This window comes from Panthera tigris, chromosome B3, assembly GCF_018350195.1.
Source record: "Panthera tigris isolate Pti1 chromosome B3, P.tigris_Pti1_mat1.1, whole genome shotgun sequence".
NCBI classification, from domain to species: Eukaryota; Metazoa; Chordata; class Mammalia; order Carnivora; family Felidae; genus Panthera; species Panthera tigris.
In genome coordinates, this window is record NC_056665.1 from 49,788,558 (window position 1) to 49,809,322 (window position 20,765).

The 20,765-nt window shown below is 36.5% G+C and overlaps 1 protein-coding gene across 1 annotated transcript in view; it reads right to left on the reverse strand.

The window, feature by feature from the left end:
* UNC13C (unc-13 homolog C) overlaps positions 1-20,765 on the reverse strand; it is a 569,448-nt gene that overhangs the window by 76,329 nt on the left and 472,354 nt on the right. The window contains exons 24-26 of the mRNA XM_042988813.1: positions 14,984-15,133; positions 10,235-10,358; positions 1,025-1,081 (exon numbers count right to left, since the gene is read on the reverse strand). Of these exons, the coding sequence (XP_042844747.1) occupies positions 1,025-1,081; positions 10,235-10,358; positions 14,984-15,133 (331 nt within the window). The remainder of the gene's footprint in view (positions 1-1,024; positions 1,082-10,234; positions 10,359-14,983; positions 15,134-20,765) is intronic.

Consider the following 20,765-nt stretch of genomic DNA (forward strand, 5'->3'; position numbering starts at 1 on the left):
ATGAAGGAAAAAAGAAAACCATACAATTCAGTCCCTAAATTTTAACCTGAATTTTGTTTTTGTTTTGAGAGAGGGAAAGAGCACGAGCAGGGGAGAGTGGCAGAGGGAGAGAGAATTTTAAGCAGGCTCCACCCTTAGCACCAAGCCCAAGATAGGGCTTGATCCCATAACCCTGGGATCATAACCTGAGCCAAAAATGAAGACTGGTTCACTTACCCGATTGAGCCCTTCAAGTGCCCCAGCCTGATTCATCCTTAAAGCAGATTGTGAGAGTACAGACATATATCCTAGTCCTGGCATGCTAGATATCATTACTAGTAGGAGGACAGTTTCTTGCTGAATTGTAGTTAGCTCATTACTTTTCACAGACAACCAATAATCCCTTTATTCTTTCCTTAAAACTTTTAAAACATGTTTATTTTTAAGAGAGACAGAGAGAGACAGAGTGATAGTTGGGGAAGGCCAGAGAGGGAGACACAGAATCTGAAGCAGGCTCCAGGCTCTGAGCTGTCAGCACGGAGCCTGGCGTGGGGCTCGAACTCATAAGCTCTGAGATCATGACCTGAGCCGAAGTCAGACACTTAACAAACTGAGCTACCTAGGTACTTGATTTTTTTTTTTTTTGATACACGATAAATGTTTCCATTTATTCAGCATCTCAATGTTCACAGCACCTACATCACAATATTGGCCAGCACCTGTATAAAACTACAGACAGATTCTGTGAATAGAGGTAAATATAGAAATCTTAAATCTCATCACAGCAATAGAAACACTTTGCAATTTTTCAAAGGTCCAATTACATCACTATATGCTTCACACGTGACTCACTGAATATAGGCAAGTGGTCAAGGATGACCACACTCTGCACTTAGGACATCTCAATTCATGACACTTTGGGCTCTGAGATGAGATTTCATGCCATAATTTAAAGCATTTAAGACTTACAATGTGAGTACTTTAAATACAGAATAGCCACACATTCCAGCCCCTGCCCCCTCCAATCAACACAGAGATCTATTACCTTCAGTTTGGATAATTGTCCAAGATCTTTAGCTGCAATGAAAATCATCTGAGGTCCCTAGAGACACACACAGAAAAGGAGAGAGAATATTCGGTCAGTCTTAAATCTTCAGTACCCAGTAGAAAGGTGGTCAATAGACAATTTGTTTTATTTCCCTTATTACATTTGTGATATTTATACCATACATACTTAATTGGTCTATTTTACAGATTGGGCCAAAGAGATCTCGTACTGCTGGCAATATAATTGTCCTCATAGGCATCCCACTCCTGAAGGCTGAGTTACTGCATGGGTTACTACTAATGTAGCCATTTTTATGTAACATATGGATTAAATCAATGATCTTTAACATTTGTTTGTTTATATTAGAGGCAGCTTTCTCACTCTATGTGGCACCAAATTAGATCTATGCAAACTTTCAAGATACAGAGCTGAGGAAGACGAAGCTGCCTCTCCTCCAATGCTGTGCAGCCTATCAGAGACCTGCCCTCCTAGCTCCTCCCTCAGCCAGAGGATCTTCCTAGGACAAGAGTTTGAAAAGTGGGAAGAGTTTGAAAAACACAGGAATAAACCATCCACAGCACTACTAGATTGAAAAACTAGAGGCTTGGCTGTTGGCATAAGTGACAGGAAAGAACTAAATTTGGTACTAAGTTCATTAGTGCCCTAGAATATTGCCTCAGGAGAGAACAATCAACTATTCTGAAGTACTGTTCTTCATTTTTTAGTGGATCCTGTGAATTTATTTGGAAATTAAGGACTACAAAGTTTATGAGAACAGCAACTGTGTCTAATATTTTTTATCCCCACCACAGGGCAAAGAACATACCAGAAGCTCAAAGAACACATAGTGAATGAATGAATGAATGATCGATATTGCTTCATAATTTGAGATCTCAATGCTAGAGAAAATTGATGTGATAGTAAGCTTTGCTAGGGAAGACTTTTAGAAAAATGAAATGTCATATATAGAGTTTCTGCTACAACATGATGTATGTAGTTTTGAAAAACCTCATTCTACAAAACTGAGCACTAGAAATAGTAGGGCTCATGGGGAAAACAGCAAATGGGCAGCACAGTGAAACTCATGCAATTTTATTACCAACTATCAAAAACATTAAGTGCTACTTTGAGAGGTAGCTTGTATAGTTCACAGGGAGCTCAGTGAGGCTGGTGGCTGCTATAAAGGGCATTAAAAATGCAAAATAATAAATAACCCAAACAAAAATCAACAAAACCATAGAATACAAGTGTGGGATGGGGAAGTACCCATGCAAGTGGAGCTCTTAGCACAGGGGGAGGGTAGGCTGCCATTTGTGAGAGCCAGGCAAGCTTCATCTTTTTGGATAGAAGAACTATGTACAAATGTATCCGCCACCCCTATGCAGTAGCTCAGTTGAATGCTCTTTCCTTCTGCTGAATTTATAGGTCTTCTATTACATTCCAGAATCTCCCACCTAGGAAAATTTATATATAAACCAGCTTAACTTCCAGATTATACTGACATCATTCCCCTATTTACCAATCACACCATAGCTAACTGGTGTTATAGAAATGTATTATGTGTTTTAGCAGAATAAAGTGTGTGTTTATAGCCTATGTATATGGAGAGCCAAATTACATACCTAAAGTATTTTATCACTTGCTGGCAGAAAATCAATAAAAATATAAATCTTTGCTTCTTGGAACATTTTATAAGAAAACATTTTCTATATAATTTCATTGGATAAATATGGACTGGGTGTGCATTGTTAATGGTGAAAACAGTTTAGTTTAGTTTGTAATTACTCCTTATTTGCATCAACTTGCCTTCCCCAGTCACAGAAAGAAAATTGTTTGCTCCATAACAGGTACATGTTATGGTTATTTCTTCTTTTGCTTGACTCAGGGTATGTGAAATGAGATATCTGGTACTGTGTATCCACTTGACCGTTGTCTAACTTTGCTGCCAAATGATCTTTCTTATTCCTTTTTATTTCGCTGTGTATGATACAATCACATTCTTCTAATCCACTAGAAGGTGTCTCCTCTGTTAATCTCCATGTTGGAATAGATGAAAGTAAAATGGAAAATAGAAAAAAATTCTCTATAGCAGGGTTAGATTTATCTTATTAAACTATAAAGTTTTAAGGAAAAAACAAACTGGGGATATTCTATCCTTAATTTATTTTCCTGGGTTCTCACAGTGAAATTAAATTTAAAAATTATGTGTATAGCAGATAATTCTATGAGTTGAACTTTCATACTTTCTTTTCCTTCAAAAAATGAGGTTCTGAATGTCAAGTATGAAGTTTGACTGCTATTGACATTATTTAAAACTGATTTGTATGTTAAAATACATTTGAATGATCATTGTCTAGATAGTCTTCACCAAAGATGTTTTCCCAAAATAGATTTAATTATCATTTCAGCTGGATGAAAACCATTCACTTAAACAAAGTACAATTAGATGGGTTACTAAAAGTATAATCAAGAGAGAGGGGGGGATGATGGAACAGGAGGATCCTGAGCTCACTTCATCCCATAGTCACACCAAGGAAACAGGTATATCTATACAATTAACTCTGTAAACAACTGAAGGCTGGCAGAACAGACCTTCCACAGCTAGTTGTAAAGAGAAGTCCATATCAAAAAGGGTAGGAGAAGCAGAGATGCAAACAGTAGTGACATGATAAGCACAGAGAAGTGAGGGTATCAGACCCTACAGTGGTACCCCTGGCCCTGGGGACCCACTCTGGGAGAGCTGGATGACTATAGAAAACCAAGTCCGTGCCCCTATAAAGGCAGAAAACTAAATAACTTGGCCAGAACCACAGAAGCAATAGTTTGAAAAATGCCTGGGTTATATGTGAAATTGATCGGCTAATTTTCAGATGTATGCCAGAGGGTCTGCGATCTGCAGGAGTTTTCTCTGGGAACAAAGTACTGGCAGGTCCAATTTTTCTTGTCCTCCTCAGCCTAAATACCTGGACACTTGTGGGCTATTGTGGGCAAAGTAGTCTCCATCTACTTTGCCGTCAATACATGCCCTGATCAAGTGCCCCTCTAGAGTGACTCTTGCCATCAAAATGACAGATAACTCCACATCCCAGCATGTCCACAGTTTCTGTCACTGGGCCTCTAAATGACTGCACAGGGAGCAAGCACTGCCCTTCGGTGTACAAACAACTGTCAGTGTCCAACTGTAGATAGCTAGAATGAGTACTGGCCCCACCCACCAATGAGCCCACAGGAGTCACAGCTTAGCCACAACAGATGGGTACACACAGGGAACAACCTTGGAGCACCTGGTTCTGGTGACCAGAAGAGACTAAGCTGCAAGGACACAACAGGCAGGAGCTCTTCTACACAAGGTCATTACTATGAAGACCATGAAATGCAGATGACCTCATCATACATAAAAACAAACACAGAATAATACAAAATGAGGCAACAGAAAAATATGACAAGACAAAATCACAGGAAAAGAGCTAAACGAATGGAGATAAGCAATATGCCTAATAAAGTGTTCAAAGTAATGGTCATAAAGATTGTTACCAGATTTGAGAAAAGAGTGAACTCAGTGAGGACTTCAACGAGGAGATAGAAAATATAAAAAATAACCAGTCAGAGCTGAAGAATACATTAACTGAAATGAAAAATAAACTAGAAGAATGGATTAGCAATATGAAAGACAGGGTCAAAGAAAGCAACCTAGCTGCACAGCAAAAAGTAAAAACTGACAATAGGTCAAGGACCTCTATAATATCACCAAGAGTAACATTTGAATTTTAGAAATCCAAGAAAGAGAAGAGAGAGAGAAGGAGGCTGAAAACTTTCCTAATCTGAAAACAGACATCCAGCTTGAGAAAGCACAGAGTGCTTTCACCTAACAAGATGAAACCAAGAAGTTCACACCAAGACACATAATAATTAAATGGCAAAATATAATGATATAGAGAGAATCTTAAAGGCACCAGGAGAAAACAGCTACATATAAGGGAAACACTGTAAGGATGTCAGCTGATTTTTCAGCAGAAACTGCAAGCCAACATGCTGAAAGGAACACACCTACAATGAAAAATATTATGCCTGATAAGGTTGTCAGTTAAAACTGAAGGAGAGAAGTTCCCAGCAAATAAAAGTTAAAGGAGTTTATTACCACAAAACCAGCCTTATAATCAATGTTGAAGGGAATTATTTAAGTGGAAAGAAAAGACATGTAACTAGAAGAAAATTATGAAAGGAAAAAATTTCACAGGTAAAAGCAAACATATAGTAAAGGTAACAGACTAATTACCTATAAAACCAGTATGGAAGTTAAAACACAAAAATATAAAATCAATTATATGTACAGAAATTGGTCAAGGAATAGGCAAAATAAAAATACTTAAAATATGACAAACAAAAAATGTGAATGTGGGAGTAAAAATTTAGTGCTTTTAGAAAGTGTTCAAACTTATTGGAGAGTATTATGCTAAGTGAAATAAGTCAGGCAGAGAAAGGTACCATATGTTTTCACTCATATGTGGATCCTGAGAAACTAACAGAAGACCATAGGGGAAAGGGAGGGGGGAAAAAGTTAGGGAGGGAAGGAAGTAAACCATAAGAGACTCTTAAATACTGAGAACAAACTGAGCGTTGATGGGGGGGTAGGGGAGAGGGGAAAGTGGGTGATGGGCATTGAGGAGGGCACCTGTTGGGATGAGCATTGAGTGTTGTATGCAAACCAATTTGACAATAAATTTCATATAAAAAAAAAGAAAGAAATAAGTTGTTCATAAATGTCCGGGTCCTTTGCTATATATATAGGATATGATATATTAACCCAATGGTAACCACAGATCAAAAGCCCATAATGGATGTACAAAAAATACAAAGAAATTTAAGCCTAACACTAAAGAAAGCCACTGAACCACAAGAGAGCAAAAGAAAAAAGGAACTGAGAAGAAATACAAAAACCAGAAAGCAACAAAATGGCAGTTAGTACATACCTATCAATAATTACTTTAAACGTAAATGGACTAAATGCTCCAATCAAATGATACAGAATGACTCAAATAGATTAAAAAAGACCCATCTATATGCTGCCTGCAAGATATGCTTCATATCTAAAGACACATAGAGACTGAAAGGGGAGGGATAAAAAAAAACACTCTATGCAAATAGAAATAAAAAGAAAGCTAGAGTAGCAATACTTATGTAAGATGGGATGGACTTTTAAACAAAGACTGCAGAGGATTGAAAGAAGGGCATTACATAATGACAGAGGGATCAACCCAACAAGAGGATGTAAAACTTGTAAATATCCATGCCTCCAGCATAGGGGCGTGTAAATACATAAAGCAAACATTAACATAAATAAATTAACAATAATACGATAATTTTAGGGGACTTTAACACCCCACTTACATCAATAGACAAATCATCCAGACAGAAAATCAAAAGGAAACAGTTTTTAAGGACCCATTAGACTAGATGGATTTAACAGAGATGTACAAAACATTCCATCTCAAAACAGCAGAATACCCACTTTTTTTTCAAGTGCACATGGAATATTTTCCAGGACAAATAGATCACGTGTTAGGCCACAAAGCAAGTCTCAATAAATTTAAGATTGATATCATTATTAAGCATCTTTGCAAATCACATTAGTATGAAACTAGAAATTATTTACAATTCAAACAAATGAAAGAAAAAAAAACCCATGAAGGCTAAACAACATATTACTTAACAATGTATCAATGTATCAAAAAAAAATCAAAGAAGAAATTGAAAAAATCCATGGAAACAAATGAAAAAGGAAATATATCACTCCAAAATCTTTGGGACTCAACAAAAGCAGCTCTAAATTTATAGCAATACAAACCTACAACAAGAAGCAAGGATAATGTCAAATAAATGATCGAACATCACACCTGAAGAAACTAGAAAAAGAACAAAGCCCACAGTAGGATTGAAATAAGTATCAGAATAGAAATAAAAGAAATAGAGACTAACAAATAGCCACCAAAACCAAAAGCTATTTCCTTAAAAGATAAACAAAATTGATAAGCCTTCAATATTTTAAAATGTTTGTTTATTTTTGAGAGAGAAAGAGAAAGAGAGAGAGAGAGAGAGAGAGGTACAAGTGGGGGAGGGGCAGAGAGGGGAGACACAAAAAGCAGGCTTCTGACTCTGACATGTCAGCACAGAGCCCAACGTGGGGCTCAAACTCACAAACCACGAGATCATGACCACAGCTGAAGTTAGACACTCAACCAACTGAACCACCCAGATGTCCCACAAAATTGGTAAACCTTTAGCCAGATTCAAAAAGAAAAAAAAAGAAAGTACTCAAAATCAGAAATGAAGATGGGGAAATAACAGACACTACAGAAATATGAAGGATTATAAGAATACTGAGAAAAACTAGAAACGGATAAATCCCTAGACACATCCAATCTTCCAAAATTGAATCAGGCAGAAATAGAAAAATTGAACAGGTATGTACTAGTAATGAAATTGAAGTGGTAATAAAGAAACTCACATCAAGCAAAAGTCCAGGACCAGATGTCTTCACAGATGAATTCAACAGACATTTAAAGAAGAGTTAATACCTATTCTTCTCAAAGTACTCCAAAAAATAAGAGTAAATAAAAATTCCAAATTCATTCTATGAGGCCAGCATTACACTGATTCCACAACCAGATAAAGGCACTACAAAAAGGAACTACAGGCTAACATCCCTGATGAATATGCATATAAACACCCTCAACTAGGGGGGCCTGGGTGCCTCAGTCAGTTAAGCATCTGACTCTTGATTTCAGCTCAGCTCATTTGATCATCTCAATAGACGTAGAAAATGCATCTGAGAAAATATAACATAATAAAGGCTGTACATGTAAAAGCCCATAGCTAACATCATCCTCAATGGGGAAGAAAATAAAAGCTTTTCCTCTCAGATTAGGAACAAGAAAAAAATGTCTACTCTCAATTTTATTCAGCACAGGAAGCCAGGAAGACCTGGCTTCATAATGAGACAAGAAAAAGAAAGAAAAGACATCCAAATTGCTGAGGAAGACATAAAACTGTCACTCTTTGCAAATGACATGATACTATATATAGTAAAGACTGAGGACATCACCAAAAAAATGAGAACTGATAAGTGAATTCAGTAAAGTTACAGGATATGAAATCAACATACAGAAATATTTTGCATTTCTATATGCTAATAATGAAGTACCAAAAAGAGAAATTAAGAAAACAATTCAATTTAAAATTGTACCAAAGGAATAGAATACTTAGGAATAAATTTAACCAAAGAGGTGAAAGACTTCTATTCTGAAGATGACACAAACAAATGAAAAAATACAACACGCTCAAGGATTTGAAGATAGAATGTCCATACTACCCAAGGAAATCTATAGATTCAATGCAATCCCTGTCAAAATAATAATAGCATTTTCACAGAAATAGAACAGATAATCCTGAAATTTATATGGAAGACTGGAAAGGCCAAAGCAATCTTGAGAAAGAACAAAGTTTGAAGTATCACAGTCCCAGATTTTAAGAAACTACAAAGCCATAGTAATCAAAACAGGATTATATTGGCATTAAAATAGACATATAGATCAAAAGAACAGAATAGAGATCCCAGAAATAAACCCATGCTTATGTGGTTAATTAATCTACAACAAAGAGTCAATTATGTAAAATGGGGAAAAGACAGTGTCTTTAACAAAAGGTAGTGGGAAAATTGGACAGCTACATGCAAAAGAATGAAACGTGACCACTTTCTTAACAGCACGCACAAAAATAAACTCAAAATGGATTAAAGACATAAATGTGAGACCTAAATCCATAAAATTCCTGAAAGAAAACATAGGCAGTAATCTCTTGGGAATTGTCCTTAGAAACATATTTATGGATCTGTCTCTTCAGGCAAGAGAAATAAAAGCAAACTACTGGGACTATAGTATATTAAAAAGCTTTTGCACAGCAATGTAATCAACAAAATGCAAAGGCAACCTACTGAATGGGAGAAGCTATTTGCAAATGATATATCTGATAAGGGGTTAATATCTAAAACATATCAAGAACTTCCACACCTCAACACCAAAAAACTCCAAACAAAAACAGAAAAACCCCCACATAATCTAATTAAAAAATGGTCAGAGGACATGAATAGACCTTTTTTGAAAGAAGACATATAGATGGCCAACAGACACATGAAAAGATGCTCAACATCACTAATCATCAGGGAAATTCAAATTAAACCATAATGAAATATCACCTCACACTAGTCACACTGGCTAGAATCAAAAAGACAAGATATAACAAGTGTTGGTGAGGATGTGGAGAAAAGGGAACCCTCATGCACTTCATTTTCCTTGGTGGCAATGTAAATTGGTGGAACCACTGTGGAAAAAAGTATGGAAGTTCCTCAAAAAATTAAAAACAGATAAACTATATGATTCAGTAATTTTACTCCTGAGTATTTATCCAAGGAAAATGAAAGTACGAATTCAAAGGGATTTATGCACTTCTTTATTTATTACAGCATTATTTATAATAGCTAAGGTAAGGAAGCAGCCCAAGGGTCTATCAACTAATGAATGGAAAAAGAAGGTGTGTGTGTGTGTGTGTATGAAAATGTGTTTCTTTGGTTTTTGGTCTGCACCATGAATTAATGTATGTATGTACATATGTGTATACATGTAGACATACATATGTACACACACATAATTGAATATTACTCAACCATTAAAAAAAATGAGATCTTGCCATTCATGACAACATGGATGGAACTTGTGGGTATTATGCCGAGTGAAATAAGTCAGAAAGAGAGAGACAAATACCATATGACTTCACTTATATGTGGAATCTAAAAAACAAATCAAATAAACAAATCAAAGCACAGAAATAGACTCATAAATACAGAGAACAAAGTAGTGTTTGCCAGAGGAGAGGTGTATGGGAGAATGGGCAACAAAGATGAAGGGGATTAAGAGGTACAAAGTTCCACTAATGAAATAAATCATGGAAATGAGAAGTACAGCAGAGGGAATATAATCAATATTATTTTAATAACCTTGTACAGTAGCAGATGGTGACTACATTTATGGTGGTATTAAATAAAGTACATAACTGTCAAATCACTGTTGCACCCCTAAAGTTAATTTAACATTGTCAACTATATCTCAAAAATTAAAAAAAAAGTATACTCAAATTTTGGTTTTAAATACTTACTGTTTGATCTGTCAGAGGAGGGAGGACAATTTGTTTTTCTATTTTGTTAAGAACTAGCTTCCATAACTCCTTTAAAACTCGCTTTAGGACGGTTTTCTCACAGATTTTTGCTGAGAGACTTAATCTGAAATAAAACACAGTCACTTATAAGCCTCATATCAAGGTATCAACTTTTTTATTGATCAGAAATTCACATTTTCAATACTGAGATTTAAATATATAAATAGGCCTTAATGCTAAATTTTGTTTACTGAAAAAAATACATTTCAGCATATTACATATTAGATGATTCACTACTGGTAGAAAATATACTGAGCATATCACTTCCCTTAAATTGTTTCCTATATTGACATCAAGGCTCCCAAAGTAGATGATTTTTACCCACATTCTTAATTCATATTTACTACATACCCCATGTTCACGATGCAGGCAAAACATTAAAGAAACACATTTTTATCACTATCTGTAACTGCTCCAACATAACAACAAAGATGCATATAATTTTACTCAAGAGTCAAAAGTTTTCAGTTTTATTGAGATACAATTAACATATCACATTGTGTAAGTTTCAAGTGTATAACATAATGATGTGATATGCATATATATTACGAAATGATTACCATAATAAGTTAACATCCATTACCTCAGGCAGTTAAAAATTCTTTTAAGATCTACTCTACCCTCAGTAATTTTTAAATATGCAGTGAAATATTGTTAACTATAGTTACAATTCTATACATTAATCCCTAGGACTTACTTATCCTATAACTGGAAGTTTGTACCTTTTGACCACTTTACCCACTCTCCCAATCCCCCAGCTTCTGGCAGTTACCAATCTGTTCTGTTTTTCTAAGATCAGCTTTTTAAGATGCCAAATTTACCAATGTGAATAGGTTTATATTTATATTTCTTATAAATTCTTCTCATGGTGAGAATGATGATAACATCATCCGGTATTTATGTAACACCTAAATTTAGAAAACTCTTCTGCAAATGCTTTTTGTTTATTACTACATTCACTTTATAAATCAAAAACAGGTTCAGAGGGGTTCCTGGGTGGCTAGTTGGTTAAGAGTCTGACTCTAGGTTTCGACTCAGGTCATGATCTCGTGGTTCATGAGATTGAGCCTTGGGTTGGGCTCTGCACTGACAGTGTTGAGCCTGCTTAGGATTCTTTTTCTCTGCCCCTCCCCCATTTGTGCATGCACACACACTCTCTCTCTCAAAATAAATAAATGAAACTTAAAAAAACAAACAAACATCAGTTTCAGAGAAGTTAGGGAACTTGTTCAAGGAAGTGAAGCTATTAAGTGAGGGCTGAAAAGTCCTCTAAATCCAGTGTTATCCAATGTGCTATGATGCCCTCGACAAACACGCTACCATATGAAGGCCCAACATTCTGTGAATTCACAGTGCTGTATCAATATTTACTGAATGTGCTGCAATAGGACACTCAACTCTGTAAGGCTACTTTAATAAGAGTTCATTACACCTGTTTCACAGAGGGCTAGAGGTGGGTCATGTATTTCAGGATAGCTTCATCAACTCCCTACAGTGTTCCTAAGTTCTCTGTATGCTTTTAGACTCAGAAATTATAATTTCAATTCTGGTTCTGAGATAGAGTTGACTATTTTAAATATATATAATTAACATCTAAATGCAGGTGACATATGAGAGGCTAAGGGAAAGATTTCCAAAATATCTATTTATGTAGAATTATTTCTCCGAACTCTACTGTATGCAGATACCTAAAACAGGAAAACATATGAAAATAACCTCCTTTAGATGGTGGGGGTGGGTGTTGGGACCCCTGTGCATAGTTATGGAATCTGTAGCCCCACTATTTGGAAACCACTGTTGGAGAGTAGCATTCATGATATAGACATAGGGTAGAAACCAGCAGATGTGTCACAGCAGAACCAAAGTACCTAACCTCGGAGATATTCCTAGGGTAATTTGAGACAAAACCAATCTGCCATTTTTGTAGCAGATGTGTAATTTCCATTTTCAAAAGGTCTGGGTTTAAGCATTGACCTTGTCTTTATGGTCAGCTCGTACACTTGGCATGCCAACTAATTCTGCTCAGACTGGAAATGAATGAATAGGTATAAAACCCTTGACATGTTTGTAGCTCTGCATGGGATTTCTGCCAGCTGGAAATAGAGTTTACAGTTCATTTTATAGAGTGGTGAGGTCTTGGTGAAGAAAATGAAACATACAGACATGTTTTATTTAAAGAGGCTACACAAAGACAGCCTATACATTTATAATATAACACGATTTCTAAGGGGATTTTTCTCAAAGCTACCTTAAAGACTTTAAGCCCTCCATTGTTCATTTTAAATGAACAAACAGGAGATCTAGCAACTGCTTCCTTAATTTAGAGTTAACCCACTCTATAATGCAAACTGAAAAACATATATTTTGGAAACTGAGCTATCTAAATTGGTTAACCACAGACCAATTAACCAAACAATTTTCAAATACCATGTATTCCAGCTGGCAAGAGAGATTTGCTGTCATACACTTGATCGGATTTTCATGAAGACAGTATCCAGCTGTTCTCCCTCCTCCAGAGTTCCTATCCCTCATTTCCATACCTCTAAGTCCTACCCACCTAGAAAGATCTAACGCAAATGGAATTTCTAATGACAGTTTGAACAAGGAATTATTAACTTATACCTTATTGTGTTTATTTTTGTATTTTTCCTAACCTGTTGGCTCCCTAAGAACAGAATACCTGACTTTTAAAAATCTCTCCTAACAAATGGCTTTATGGTTACACATTTTTATTAGCCTTGAGAATTTGTGCAACTCTTCATGCCTCATATCTCTTTCCAAAAATTTTAAATCTTTTACAAATTTTTAAAGCTCATAGATTTTTTTTGTATCTTTATATACTGTCCCTTTCTACTAAGAATTAGAAAAAAATATATATATATATACATTATATAATGTTGTATAATTCTAATAAAATTAAGACAGTAAAATAATCTAAATATGCTGAAAAGGAGGGTCCACTGACTTTATGTTTTGGCCTCATTTTACAGATGGTGAAATGGATACAATGTTGCTCAACTAGTAGTTAAAAGGATTAGGATAACTTAGAACTTTCTCTATGTTCCACAACATTTGGATAAATGACTGGCTGGAAGTCTAAAACCATAAGGCATTCCATAGGAGTTTGAAGAGGATTGCTTTGTCCTGCTCTCCATTCACCATCACATTCACAACCAAATGGTAGTGTGTTTATGTGATATGATTCTGTATTGGTCATAGAAAGAGCCATCTAATAAGATAAAAATGTCAAGGGGTTATACAGGAAATTAAATGGTAAAAGTCTACATTAAGAAACTAAAGAAATGAAGATGATTTTTCTCCCTTTCTTCTACACCTACATGCCCACCTCCCTCTTGCTAAGTTATATCCTAGATATTTCCTCATACAAACAGAAAAGACAATTTGTCTACCAAAATTGAAATTAAAGTGATAATGAACATTAGTCTTGGTTATTCAGTAAGCTATAAACAAAGGGAAATGGAATTAAAATTTACGTCAAAGGAGCACCTAGGTGGCTCAGTCGGTTAAGCTTCCGAATCTTGATTTCCACTCACGTCATGATCTCATGGCTCATGAGATTGAGTCCTGCTTTAGGCTCTGCACTGATGGTATGGAGATTGCTTAGGATTCTCTCTCTCTGCCCTTTCCCCACTGTGCTCTCTCATGTTCTCTCTCTCCAAAAATAAATAAATATTTTGAAAAATGAATAAAATATGTCATAAATATATAGAAGAGGTCCTCTTTACTAATTCTCTCTTTGTTATCCTTTAAAGAAAGCTATTATGTCCTTACTTATTTTGGTCCCTTTGGTATCAATTGATTTGCTGCAACAATATTAAATGAGGTAACATATGAAACCACCAGGTGTAACACTGTTCCCTTCGTAGGCATTCAAAATTATTTTTTACTTTTCTACCTTCAGTTTGGTGTTAAGTTCCACTATTTAAGAAATCATGTCTCTGGTTGCTTTAGATCAATGGTGACCCATTGTGGACTTATTTTAAAATATAGATGCCTTGACCCTACTCCAAACTTATGAAATTAGAACTTCTAAGAGTAGGAACTGAGCAGAAGCATTAAAAAAAATCAAGCCTTTTTGGTTAAGAACACAGTCTTAGTTGGTCACAAAGGCCTCCATTTCCACCCACTCGCACTACTACTAGGCCATAATCTCCATGGAGTCATGGACTTTGACTCTCTTTTTTGTCACTATCTAGTGCCTAAAATAAAAAGTTTGATACAGATAGGTGCTCAATAAATTACTGAAGGTTGAGTCAGGCAGTCTACTTGCCTCTGAACTGAAATAATTCTGCTCATACTTGTGCTATCTCTTCTTCAGTTTTCTGACATGAAATCAGACATTCTGGACTTAATCCTGTCTTTTTTGATGTCCAAGAGGATGCAAAACAGTATCTTATCTGAGAAGCATCAAATCCTAATGTTTTCTCCCCTCAGAACAGCAAATTCCTTAGTTATCATTATTTATTTCCTTTCCTGCACAAAGTCATGCCTGCTTTTTTCGTATCTAGTAATGAATTAAAAGTCTTTTCCTTTTTGATGAATTAGCGTATTTCTCCAGAAGACTTTTTAAAACTATCTTATGTAGAGGAGAACAATTTTTTTCTCTTAAAAACTGTATCAGTCAAATTTAGGGAGGTGGTTAAAGAGAAAACTAGGTAGGAAACTTACGTTTTGTCCAAGAAGTCCATGAGGGGTCTTAACACAATCTCTGCATCCATTGCTGCACTGTTCTTATTAGATGCAGTATTTCCATTTGTTCTCATTTGGTTTAGTTCAAAACTCATCTGTTTTATACAGTCTTCAATGATAAGCTGGAAACTAAAAATAAGGAATATAAATTCCGAAATAAAAACAAATATTTATGATTCCTTTGTCTTTGTTTAATTCAACTCCAAGGAGTTTGATCTGTTTCAAGTGGTGTGAATTCCCATGCTCATCAGTCTTCAAACTTCTTGTTCAGCTGCAAAAAATTTTGTTGCAATCAAAGCTTTCTTGGGACCCATATAAGCAGATAAAAAGTAATGCTCTTCAGGTTGAATTAATTTGAGTGGGGGTTTATTTGGCCCCATCTCTCACAGAAATAGCTGAGCATTCCTCTGAGCATTGGAAAAATGTTTTTGAAAGACTCTCGGCATGGGATTCACCTTCTTCACTAGGCATCTGGGACTCCACACCCTCTTGGCTTTCCTCTAATCTCACTGGCTGTGCTCTGTTCTCAGTTACCTGACCTCTAAGCATTGGAGTAGCATTGGTTACCAGACTTAGCAAATAAAAAGACAGGCTATGTGGCAACCAGGTGGCTCAGTCGACTATAGCTCAGGTCATGATCTCTCCCTCTTTGAGTTCGAGCTCCAGGTCAGGCTCTGTGCTGAGAGCTTAGAGCCTGGAGCCTGCTTCCAATTCTGTGTCTCCCTCTCTCTCTGCCCCTTCCCTGCTTGCTGTCTCTCTCTCTCTGTCAAAAATAATAAATGATAAACTTGAAAAAAAAAACAGGATACCCAGGTAATTTGAATTTCAGATAGTGAATATTTTTTAGTATAAGTACACCCCATGCAATATTTCAGGCATATGTATACTAAATATATCCATTCTTTACCTAAAATTCAAATTTAATTGTGTATATCCTATATTTTATCTGGCAACCCTACATTGTAATTAGGCTTGATCATTGGACCACTCCATTTCTTTGTCAAATATAGCTGTTTTTGGCAATTGTATCTAGTTCCATGGCTTTCACAATGTCAATATACTGGTGATTCCCAAATACACATCTGCAGACCTGACTTCCTCTTTTTAAAAATTTTTTAATGTTTATTTATTTTTGAGAGATAGAGACAGAGTGTGAGCCGGGGAGGGGCAGAGAGAGAGGGAGACACAGAATCCGAAGCAGGCTCCAGGCTCTGAGCTGTCAGCACAGAGCCCTATGCAGAGCTTGAACTCATGAACCACAAGATCATGACCTGAACTGAAGTCAGAGGCTTAACCAACTGAGACACCCAGGCACCCCTGCAGACCTGACTTCTAATGTGAGCTCCAGACCACTTTGTTAAACTGCCTATGAAACCTTTCCACTTAGAAGTCCAATGTGTTTCTCTCATACTAATATCCATTCCATCAGGAAGTCATCATAAAGTATCCTCTTAGTGTTCTTAGAATTCTCTGAGGACACTCTTATCTCATAGACACTGTTGTGTTCCCTCTCCCATGAAATTTCTCATGGGTCTTTTGGTCCCTCACTCTTAGTCATACACCAGATGCCATGTCCATTGAAAATTCTTCTTGAACACTCAATCTGAAATGACATTTCTATCATTCTCCATTTCCTCACAGTTTTTTTTCTTAACTGCTTTATTATTCTCTATATATTGTTATTATTTGACACATTGCATACTTTTAATTTGTTTATTGCCTGTTGCCCCAACTAGAATATAAGCTCTATGAAGGCAAGCACTTTTTTTTTTTTTTTGGTGCTACTTATCCACACCACAGAACCAGATGTCACACTTTGCACAAAGAAGTTGCTCAAGAACAAGTGGCTGAATGTATCAGTGGACGCTCTCCGTCCACCCACTTCTATTACCTCACCACTCCAAGGACTTTTTAAAATTTTTGTTAATGTTTATTTATTTATTTTTGAGAAATAGAGCAAACAGGGGAGGGGTAGAGAGAGAGAGAGAGAGAGAGAGAGAGAGAGAGAGAGAGAGAGACAGAATCCGAAGCAGGTGCCAGCCTCGACCTGTCAGCACAGAGCCTGATGCAGGGCTCAAACCCACAAACTGCATGATTCTGACCTGAGCTGAAGTCAGATGCTTAACCAACTGAGCCACCCAGATGCCTCACCACTCCAAGGATTTAAATAAGTATGTGAAAAGTAATCTTTAGCATTATTTCTTCATTCTATCTTTTACCGAAATAATTGGCACAAAGTAGGACATTTAAATAATGGAGACTCATCATCACTATCATTCTTCTATAGTGTCTATTACTTTCACACTTCTAACAACAGAAGTAATTATTAGAGATGTACAGGCAGGCAAGAAAAAAAAATTTAGGAGAATGGGGATAAATGACAACCTGTAAAATGGTCCCATCACTAGAATGGTGATGATTAGAAGGAAAAAGTCTATTTAAAAAAGTATCACAGTTGGGGTGCCTGAGTGGGTCAGGCCCGATTGAGCATCTGACTTTTGATTTCTGCTCAGGTCATGATCTCATGATTCATGAGATCGAGCCCTATGTCAGGCTCTATGTTGACAGTGTAGACGCCACCTGGGAATCTCTCTCCCTCTATCTCTCCCCTCCCCCAGCTTATACACTCTCTTTCTCTCAAAATAAATGAACACTAAAAAAAAAAAAGTACTGTAATCAAGTCAGTCCATTCCCTCTTCTTCTCCCACACATAGAGGTTATAGAGTTCATATTATTTGAGTCGTTTCCAAATGTACTAATTTCTAAAATTTTATATAGAAGTTTAGGAATTTTCACCATATAATGCTACCATTAAGTAGAAAATATAAGTATTTATCATTGCATGCATTCTACCAATATTTTAAAATACTTATGTGCCAATCTCAGTTCATAGGTGCTGAAGATATATCGATGAACAAAACACAGAATGTCTTGTTCTTGTGGCACATGTGAGAATTTATTTTAGAATTTACATCATGAAAATATTTTACTTAGCCTGTTATACAATATTTTATTTTTCTAATTTTTGGTTTTGCTACCAAATATTGGAAATCTTTGATATATTTTAAGCTGTCACAACTTGGATGTTTTCCTTCCTCCTGGACCTTTAAAAAATGTTTGTTTATTTATTTTGAGAGAGAGAGAGGGACAGTGGGCAGGGGGAGAGGCAGGGAGAGAGGAGAGAGAGAATACCAAGCAGGTTCCATTCTGTCAGCACAGAGCCCAACACAGGGCTCGATCTCGCAAATTGTGAGATCATGACCTAAGCCCAAATCAAGAGTCAGCCACTTAATGGACAGAGCTAACCAGGTGCCCACCTCCTGGACTTTTTATAGCAGATTTATAAATAAACTGTTATGTAATTTTGAGCATAGAGTCAAGACCTGAATCTACTTTTACCATCATCCATCTTTGGCTCCCGACTTCTCCTGGACTTGCTTTACTGTTGACAATACCATTCCTGCCTCTTTGGACTTGGTATCTGTATTTGGTTTCTGGATCCTTGAACCTCAGCTTGCCCCTATGCATGTAGCTCATTTCTTAGCTCCCTGCATATTTATCTAAAAGAGGATGTCTCACTGAATTAAACTCAGGTCCAGAAGAATCCAGATATGTGTATTTTGGCTTTTACCTGGCCAGACCTGCCTTTAGATTTTTGTTAGGTAGTTGTTGTGGAGGAAGGTGGGGGTAGGCATGGTGCAGAATGTGAGAAAGTAAGTGGTGATAGTGGTGGTGTGTGTATTTAGTGAGGGTACAGTGGCAAATATTTGGGACAATAGAAAAGCAAGGTAGATAATGTTGGAAAATGTGAATTAGTTGATTTACCACTGGGTCATCAGTGATCCTGCTGACTGTAGTAATAATCACCCTTGAAATAGCTGCTTCCTTTTGCACTGTTTCTCAAATCAGTGTATTGGAGTGGAGGATAGATTGAGCAGAAGAAGTTATGATAGTTATTTATAAAAATGTTTAAATGAGTTCTCCTACAATAGACACTCCCACCAGAAGCCAGCTCCGTGTGTGAGATCAGGCATATGGAAGAAGGGTTATCAGTGTATCAGAGACAGTGACATTTTATCTTAACATTAATCCAGGATAAACCAACACCTGCATTTCACCTAAAATTTTTTGTCTCTATTAATTTTTGGTAAGTTCACCTAAAATATTTTTTCTGTGTGAATTTTTTAGTTGGAGAAGTCTGTAGCAATCAGCTTGAATAAAAGTGGTACCAGTTAATAATGACAGATTTTATAAGTACCCGTGAAGTCAAATACTAACAGGAGAATTCCTAGGAAATGTTCATGAATTCCTTTCTTAATCCAGCTAGCCACTGGTACCAAAGGCATCATTAAAAGAAATGTAGTAAGCCCAAAGCCAAACTCCAAAATATAAGCAGAAACCTAAGTGGCACAAGTTTTGAAAACTGCAAGAACATCTGTAAGAACATCTTTAAGATATCAGTGAAACTATATCACTTAGTTTCCTCCCAACAAACAAAACAGAACATGACAAAATAAAAAGAATTGATTCCTGTGAGCATGTCAAAGTCCCAGGAACCTGGGCTTCAGATGTGTGGTTTGGCTCTGCCCTGGCTTTACTGTGAAATCATCCTACCAGCTCCATATACAAAAATTATGTGATTGTGGGTTTTATTTTTTTTTAATTTTTTTAATGTTTTTATTTTTATTTTTGAGACAGAGAGAGACAGAGCAGGGGAAGGGCAGAGAGAGGGGGAGACACAGAATCTGAAGGGGGCTCCAGGCTCTGAGCTGTCAGCACAGAGCCCGATGCGGGGCTTGAACTCATGGAGTGTGAGATCATGACCTGAGCTGAAGTCAGACACTTAACCGACTGAGCCACCCCGGCGCCCCTGGTTGTGGGTTTTAAAAACACCAGACAGAACAGATTTGGGGCAATTAATTATACACTTAATATTAAGGCTCTAGACTGCTAATTTTGACTCTAAAGAAGGTTGATTCAGACTAAAATGATCCAGTTTGACTTTACAGTGTGGTCACGCTGATCATTATAGCCATCCCATCCACCTGGTGTGATAATCTGATCGGTTGTGTGGGAAATAAATTCATACCAACAGGTATATAATAACTATTCTTTTTATAAGAAAAGCATGGCATGTGGGTTGTTTATTCCAATCATCTTAGCCATAGTTGCACACAATACTAAATTCTTTACTATATTTAATAAAATAATGAAGAAATAGTGCTGGGTAACCAGGAGTTTCAATATCTAGGTGAAAATATCTGGCTTCACATGAACAAAATACTTCCAGTGCTCTTCTAACAGCAAGCATCACTCCTTATTTCATAACTGAAGTTCGCTCAATTTTTTTCAAATCATAAATTCAGCCTTTGTAAACTGAATATTCCTCCCACGAAACAAAACAGAACAAAACAAAAAGTATTTATTCATAAGGATGATTTGGCTATATTCCAGAAAGTAATTTGAATATATGTTTTCTGTTTATATTCTAATTTCTATTCTGTTTAGTCATCTTATTTCCCATTAGGTTCTGAACACCCCTTGCTATCCCAGACACCTCTTTGTTTTTCCTGACTTTGCTAAATAATCTCTATTTTTGTCTTCCTAGCTTAATGCAACAGTTTTTTTTTGCTAACCACATATTAATAATTCACAACTGCACTGAAGAGAGGTAGGCCCAAATTGACTGACCAAAAGCCTCCATCAACTAAGTGTCACTCAAGTCAGAGCCAGTAAGCCCGAACGTCTCTGGGACAATGTC